The following is an 8,191-nucleotide window of genomic DNA, read 5'->3' on the forward strand; positions in this document are numbered from 1 at the left end:
CTTTATTAAATCTACACGTATTTGTAATTATTTAACAATTCAATTCACATCATCTCACCTTTTTATTATATACATATTAAGAAAGGATGCAATTTTCCAGAAATGTTACTTCTTTTTTTAACAGATTCCTAGAAGCGCTATCCCAAATATCAGTTTCTGTATGATAAGTTCAGTACCTCTAACGGAAGAGTTTCATTTCACTTCATTGTACAACACATTTAAACAAATGGAAGTAATGAACATTCGTGGTATTGATTTTGCAGATAGTATAGTAGTACAGAAGTTCCTCTGCTATTTATACTGCAACTTCCACAGAAGCTGACTATTGACACATATAATGCAAAGGTGTGTGTTTTCACCTGTATATTCATATTGTAACTTAGGGAACCAGTATTAGAAAAGATACCTTGCTTAATCCATTTTTTTTTTTAAACAGGATGCTGGAACAAATCACTGCTTGAAGCATCAAACTGTTAATGTTTAACATTTTTATTTTTACAATTCCATGAAAAAGAAATTATACAAATAGAACAACTTTACTAACAAGATTTACTCTCAAAAGTAAAACAGGAATGCCTGAAGTAAGTGTAAAAGGAATTAAATAAACTACATTATATAAAAAGCCCCATTTAAAGAAACCATATGATGCTAGGAATCAAACGACACAACCGTGTCTAATTAACAAAGACACGAGAAAGAAGTGTTATACCCTATCACACTACCTCCAGAATGCACGATCAGCACATACTGAAAACGCGGCTATGAATAAAGTGAATTGGAATTTTGTGGATAGGGTTTTATGGAAGAAGCCTCTTGTCTCTTGACTCAAATACATGTTTCTTCCTTTTGTAGATTTACTTGCACATAGCAGCCAAGTACAATCAGTATGGAGGGAAGATTAGTTTTTTAGTCAGGGTATATCTTGGCTCTGGCATCTGCTTGGCTCCCATTATATTTTCTTCACTCACTTCTCTGTTCACTGTGGTCAGGATGCTCAAAATGTCATCATTCCTGCAAAAATCATGTTATTGTAAGAATGGATTATATTGTATTGACATATGCTGTCATTTGGTCTTAAACACATTATTGCCTATTCAATATAACTTTAGAATTTTAACATTTTAACTATTATATTGATGACAAAGCATAATACTGGTTCTAGTTTAATCTGGTTTAATTTTAGAAAAGAATATGATTCCTTAGTTTTTGCTTATATATTGCATTCATACCCCTTGTAGCACCACCCTTAAAAACACTTGGCATGTTATTGGTTTCACTGCTTACTGTATGTCTGTGGGACTCACCTGGGGCAGAGTAGCTCCAGATTCTTGCACAGAGCCTGTATGTAGAAGGAGCCTTTGTAGACGTTTCTGAAAGATACATAATCCTCTAGCGTAGCCATGCCGAGGAGGAAGTCGGAGTCATCAGGAATGGTGTCAGGGCCAGCATCCCCTTCAGGCTCCAGTTCTGCTACTGGTTCATGACCTTCCCAATCTGCCTGCACTCTTACAGACTTCTGGGTTTCTGTCCCCTGGCAAGCTTGGATAAAAAAGACCTTTGGCTTTTTTATAAGAGTAGGACATTTTAAGCCGGTAAAAGAGGAGGTTATTTCCCGGATGGGGACAGAACGCCCGTCTGTGCCGGCAATAGCTCCCTTTGATCCATGGGAGAGGATGCAGCAGACGAAGCAGTCCCTGCTACTGTGGTCCCGCTTGCGGTAACTCTCCATAGTGGAACGGATTTCCTCTGCTGTCTGGTCATTGTACTGCACTACTTCAAAATGCAACCACTTGAAGACCTTTGTCAGATACTCTGTGGGGAGGGGGGGGGGTAATTATGTACATATATACTGTAGGCAAAACTAATACTAATCTCAGGTACATATTTAAATATGTGCATTACCATTAAGGCTTTACATTACAATGGGACTCACCAGTTATATAACAAACACTACTGTTGGCCCATTCTGACTCAATTGATTCAGTGAGTTGACGAGTCATTTGGCTGGTTAATCCTCTTGGATTGGGTTAAACCAAGGCCAGGCAGACTTGGCACTTCCTGTCTGTCTTTGTTCCAACAATGTTCTTAATAACTAAATTCAACCAATTAAACCCCAAACCAGGTCCAAAGTACTAAAACAATTAATTATATCTAATAAACATGGAACTAGAGTTGCCTATTGCTGGGTTAAACAATGACTAATTAAAAAAAATATTTTGTGTTGTTTATAGCTCTCTCACCTGCATCAAAGTCTGTTCCTTTTCGGTCTTTCTGAGTTTTGGAGTTCAGTCTTGCTTTTTCAAAATCCTTGTTGTTTATTATAACACAGTAGCCTCTGGGCCTGCTCCTCATTTGATAAACACCATGCTGCATAAATAAATAAATAAATTAATATACTCCCTTCCTGAAGGACATGTGTGTAACCTTGTCTTATTACTAATAACAAAATAGCCTTCTTTAAATTAGATGTTTGATTCTTAAAAAATTGAATCATTATGAGTTGCTGTTTGGCAAAACCAAAAAAAAAAAAGAGGCTGGTAAATTACTCAACCTTGAGTAATTTACCAGCAGAAATAGAAAGGGCTGTCTTTGTAAATAAACCTCGTAAGATATAGTGTGTGTGTATGTGTATATATAATCATATTGGGTGTTGTACATTACAGGCTGATGCTTCATGAGAAGTCAGAATTCAAGAGTGAGCTTATGGCCACTCAAACCATAACTGGGTTGAAAATCAGTTTGTATCCTGCACAGCACCACAAACTATATTTCTTATTATAGATAGTTAAATAAGAATAGTTAAACAGTATAGCTAATGTGAGGTCATTTCCATCTGATACAAACTATCTGATACAAAGACATTTCAGATGACTATAACAGGGTCTACTTAGTAGACTCTACTAGTTGCAGTACAGTTAAAGAAAAGTATTGTTTAATTTACATTTGCTAACCTGTGTCGTCTAATACTATTACATGGTTAGATTACAAAAATGATGTAAAAATATAATTCTTTTCAAGTACAAGCTTTTGTGTAGTGACGGAAAACGTATAGATCATGTTACCTCCTCATCTAGAGTGTCAGGCCTTGCTTCAATGCTGAGACTCGGGGGAGCTTTACCAAAAAAAATATGTGTTAGTTTATTTTAAAATTGCTGTGGTAAACAATTTATAAATTAATATGATGTTTTAAACATTCATAGATGTGCACTGAGATCCAAAGAGAAAAACAAGCTAACTAACTCCATGTCTGAAAAGTAAATTGGACCAAATTAAATTATACAGTAAAAGGGTTAGTAATACCTGATGGGATTTCTTCAATCTCATGAAACAACTCCACCAATTGAGGGTAGGTGTCTTGGACATCTTTTAGGATGTTCAGAAAGTCTTGGCATACATTACTGGATTTCCCCATAACCTTGTCCAGAAGCTCAATGACCTGCTTTTCAGAATCTGAAATGCATTTCATCTTGTTGTATTCTCTGTCTGTAATGATTCTCTTGCTTTGAGCAAGCTGAAGAATGGGAACAGGATCAACATACAGCAATTCTGTGAGTTTTGTTTTATATGCTCTCATTATTTCCATGGTGGTTTTCTAGCACTGAAATTAAAAAGAAAAAATGGATCTGTAAATAAAAACAAATCAAATGAACTCATCTGAATGATATGCTTCTTAGTGCATAAGGTTACTTCAAAAGAAAAATATTTCAATTATATAAATCACCCTTATAAATAGTCATTTTAATCTGGAATGAGCGATACAAACTATTGGACTTTTTATTTCGTTAAGTAGGCTACCCATATCTAGTTCGCAGCAGTACAATATTTTGACAGTACTAATGTTTCAGGTTTTTTTGTGTTTTTTCATATTGAAATATTATTTACTTCCCAAAACAAAAGCAGCTAATACTAGGTGAGGGTACGATAGTTTCCCTTTATAACACGTAAAAACTCCCTTTGCAGTTTCACCATGTTAAACCAGTTTTGTCCCTTATCTCGTTAATCGCTACAGGCTTACCTATTACACGTTGTTGTGCTAAGCTTGTATAAAGGCTATTGAGAAAGCGTCAGAATTAATTCAAATCTATGTTATTTTATTTATTATTTTTAACGATTACTACAATAACATTTTGAAAGGAAAGACATTTAATATCCATACATGATACAAAAGTGAAGTACTATGCCTAATTGTTAAAACATGAACCAGGCATTCAGTTACTGTAAACAAAGTATCTAAAATTAAACGTTGCAAAGATCTTGTAGTAAACACATTCAGAACAGTACTGTGTAAGTTCCTTGTGAGACAGACAGACAATTACTTCCAGTTCCTGTCGTACTTTGTTCTCATCAACATTTTTTTTTTTTTTTTTTTTTCTTGTTTAATGGTATTTTCGTGATCAATTATCTCTGGTATCTCTTCTATTTTCCCCCCAAACCTTTGCGAAAACCTGCAAAGTAACGCTTTACTGTTCGTGCAAAATGCCATACCCTATTGTAATTTTCAAAACAGTACAGTTTAAAAAATGTTAACTTCTGGTACAGTACATACGAAATAAATAGCAGGTTCAACTATTTTTTGTTTACGTCTTATACTGTTAGGTAAGAGAAAATAAACTACACATAGTTCTAATTATGTTGTTTATTTCTAAACCTTGTGCATACTTTAACACTATACAACGATATGTTATGTCTATATCAAAGAAAATTAGTACAGTATATGAACTTAATGTTACCTTTTTATACAAAACAAGTTAATTGTGCGGTTTTTATTAAGGTAACTTTTACCAAGGATAAAATTTGTTTACTGTTCATACCAACTGTAGGATTTCAGTTTCGTTTCAAAAATGCTTCTTTTGTATAGAGGGCGGGAAGACAGAGCTGTAGTATTTAACCCGTCGCAACTCTCTCTAACCCGCATAGCACGTCCACAGTTCCAAGTCCGCTTATAATGGGCGGGATTGGGCTTGTTTTTCAGAGTCGCGGTTGGAATTTGCTTAAACCCATACTTGTATTGGGCTGACCTTGTCTTTATTAATAAGTTGTGTGGAACCAACTTACTAACAACCTGTGTGGAAAATGTCACATTTGTTAATAAATCAAGGTTTCTGTAGCTTTTTAAAATGTATAATTTAATACGTATATACTTGTAATACCACCGTAATTTTAACGATTTAAGAAAGAAAACGATCAACAAGTTACGTGACTGAAAGGTGTTTTCCTCTTAAGAGAACTCTATAACCCTCAGTTTAATCACATTCGTCTAGTCTCATCCTAAAAATGTCTACCTGAGCAAAATGGAGTGATTACCAAGTGTAGATCCTTATGTTTAACTATGTCGGATCCCTAGATGACAAGAAACCCAACCAGCTGTGTTTGTTGTGTGGCGTTACCTGTGTACGCGATGCGACCGTGTTTTTCCGCTCTAAGAACGCACACCACTCACTAACCACACCCATGCCACGTCACACTTTACAACTCTACGAGGTCTAGAGCTCACCGACAACATCCTGTTCTCACCCAAGTGCGAGTTCACACACCAAGTTACGGAAACAAAAAACACACACCACACACACACACACACACGCACACACATTCTGGCAACTGGTTTTGTTTATATTAAACTTTAAAACAGTACACAAAAGGCAGAACATTTATTTTTTTGTATAAAACACTGAACAAAAACAGTAAATTCCATATAATTGAAACCTTGAATGGAATAAGTATATGACAGACATGCAACCATGCATCATTGAAACCTTGTTTTCCTTCAAATGTAAATATTACCATATCCCTTAGAAAGGGGTCTTTAAATTTAATTTAAAATTTAAATTTTAAAATAAAATCTACATATCTAGATGACTACACAAATGACTCACCTTTTTTATTATATACATATTAAGAAAAAAGAAAATCTAACCAGAAATGTCACTTCTTGTCAGACTATTCCTAGAAGCGCAAGGCAAGTTTGGGCTTACCCTGTATTATACAGCTTCTGTAGGTTTGTGCAGGAAAATTTCATTTCGCAGTACAGCGGACATTAAAACCTATGGCATTGACAAATGGTCATTTGTGTATTTTCCTTTGCTATTTAAACTGTATCTCATCAGGGGTTACTGCCACACCTGTCTATAGCTGAACAAATTCTGCAAAGGCTTGTGCTTTTAACAATTATACCTGTGTATTCATTCAAAATAATGTTTAAATATACACAAATTAGGGAAACAGTAATAGATAAGACACCTTGCTTAATCCATCTTCAAAATTAGTTACAGGAACAAAAAAAAAAAAAAATCACTACTTGAATTTCGAACGTTTCCAATTGCAATAAAACATTTATATAAAAAGATGAATTTTCTTTACAAGATTTACCCCAAAAATGAAACAGGGATGTCTACAGTAAGTGTAAATGAAGTAAAAACTACATCACACAAAATGTGTTGCTTAAAAGAAGTAGGACGATTTTTGGAATAAAATGTGTAATTAACAAAGGGAACACACTTGAAATGATTGCAGTGAAGAGATCATGTCCTCAGTGACAAATACATTATACAGTACCTAGTATGAATTAACCTTTTAACAGACACACATATCAAAACCTAACGCACCATGGATGGTAGTGAAACTTCTGATTTTCTGACTTCTGCATTTTCCTTAATTTTACATATTATTAGTGTGGTAATGCTAATGAGGAGGTCAAGAAATCACACTACTGTTCAGATCATTAAATTAGACCCAACAGGACACAAAACAAAATAAATAAGCTGCAAAAGAAAAAAATAAAATAAACTTTTGCAAGAAAAAAAGTCTGATCTAATCTAAAGCCAGTTTAATACATGCAGAAGTTTCGAAAGCAAATGTGCATTCACAAAAATTGACAGGACTACTAAGACATACAGAACAGGTTGGGTGTTCTACTGTTTCAGTGATATTTTATTGGTAAATAATTACCAGTGTCCCATAAAATATTGTTTAAAATAGCAAAGGTGGCAAAACATAAAATAGTACTTGGTCAATACTAGTTTGACATGTACAAACCTGGAAGCACAAAAGCTAGCCTATGCAACAATCAGGTACAGATATTTTGCTTTTAAATAAAGGATATATACAGTATATGACCATACAACTGCAAAATTAGGTGCCAATTCTTACTGGTTTATAATTTTTATGACCAAAACCATTTGTTATGGTTAGTGTGAACTTGGATCTTTCAGTCATTCTAATATGCACCATTAGCAACATCTGTAGTCTATTGTATTTATATGCCGATTCATTTTATTTTAGTTACAGACCAAAAGATAGAAATATACCACACACATTTACAAAGATTGCTTGTTTTAAGTGGAAGTTTGTATTGTAGTCTTCAGCTTTTGGCCATTCTATAAACGTGTAGGGGTCAAATATTTATTTACTGTAGGGATCAATAATTTATAATAAAATAGAAGTTATTTTTCTTAAATATATTTTCCAAACTGTATTACATATGTACTGATTGCCAAAAGCAAGGTAAATAGAAGTGTTAGCCTACATATTAAACTGACACAAGCCTTTTTAATGTGTTTTAAATACTATAGCTCGGAAGCAATAATAAAAGAGGTACCACAGAACAAAAAGTACCACTAACTCCTGTACATTTCTCTAAATAAAACTGTGCATATATATAATTTAATGAAAACAAAGCAGGTTCGTTTCCACCAGATTCAATATTTACATCCAAGTTCTTCAGTAGGCTTGTTGTAAATGCATCCTGCTCATTACAAGTATTTGAGTTATTTGACAGAGCAAATTTACACCAAGGGCCATTAAACATTACCATCTTCCTGTAACCATTGGGACATACCATGAAGTGAAGAGTGCCCCAGCATACAGATACAGCTGTACTGTTTCAAGAACTGGCAGAAGCCAATCAAATGAACCATTTACAGAGACAGGCTGGAACCTATACAGATGTTTCCCTTTTCAATGCTGCTTTGTTCAAAAGGTTTTCATGTTTCCAAAGGAGACCTAGAAGAATTTGACATAAAAATTTGTAAATTTTCTATTTAGATACAACTACCTCAGTCCACTGTTAGTGATTTTATACGAACAAAATTTCCATTTTTCCGTGTAGTCTTGGTTTGCTTTATCTGTTACAAGTAATGGAAATTTGTTTGTTTTTTTTTTTTTTTTTTTTTTTTTTTTTTTAATGGGATACTTA

At 34.1% G+C, this 8,191-nt stretch overlaps 2 protein-coding genes across 2 annotated transcripts in view; both read right to left on the bottom strand.

The window, feature by feature from the left end:
- Nucleotides 1–473: 473 nt before the first annotated feature.
- LOC121322854 (caspase-8-like) lies at nt 474–5,109 on the bottom strand. The gene is made up of 6 exons (XM_041263278.1): nt 4,731–5,109; nt 3,301–3,598; nt 3,063–3,112; nt 2,241–2,367; nt 1,305–1,812; nt 474–1,011 (listed from the first exon to the last, which is right to left on the bottom strand). Exons 2-6 carry the CDS (start codon nt 3,581–3,583, stop codon nt 882–884), a joined length of 1,098 nt encoding a protein of 365 aa, XP_041119212.1. The 5' UTR covers nt 3,584–3,598; nt 4,731–5,109; the 3' UTR covers nt 474–881.
- Nucleotides 5,110–5,597: 488 nt separating this feature from the next.
- Nucleotides 5,598–8,191, bottom strand: part of LOC121322853 (protein FAM171B-like) — a 45,579-nt gene continuing 42,985 nt past the window's right edge. The window contains exon 9 of the transcript XR_005951102.1: nt 5,598–7,998. The gene's annotated coding sequence lies outside the window, so the exon portion shown is untranslated. The remainder of the gene's footprint in view (nt 7,999–8,191) is intronic.

The sequence above is a fragment of the Polyodon spathula genome, chromosome 11 (assembly GCF_017654505.1).
Source record: "Polyodon spathula isolate WHYD16114869_AA chromosome 11, ASM1765450v1, whole genome shotgun sequence".
Classification (NCBI taxonomy): Eukaryota; Metazoa; Chordata; class Actinopteri; order Acipenseriformes; family Polyodontidae; genus Polyodon; species Polyodon spathula.

What these genes read in the sequence shown, in the direction of transcription:
- LOC121322854 (XM_041263278.1), bottom strand. Translation starts at nt 3,583, where the DNA reads ATGGAAATAATGAGAGCATATAAAACAAAACTCACAGAATTGCTGTAT. An exon ending in AGGAACAGACTTTGATGCAG is followed by an intron (nt 1,813 to 2,240) that starts GTGAGAGAGCTA and finishes CCCTCCCCACAG; the next exon opens with AGTATCTGACAAAGGTCTTC. An exon ending in CTGGAGCTACTCTGCCCCAG is followed by an intron (nt 1,012 to 1,304) that starts GTGAGTCCCACA and finishes TGATTTTTGCAG; the next exon opens with GAATGATGACATTTTGAGCA.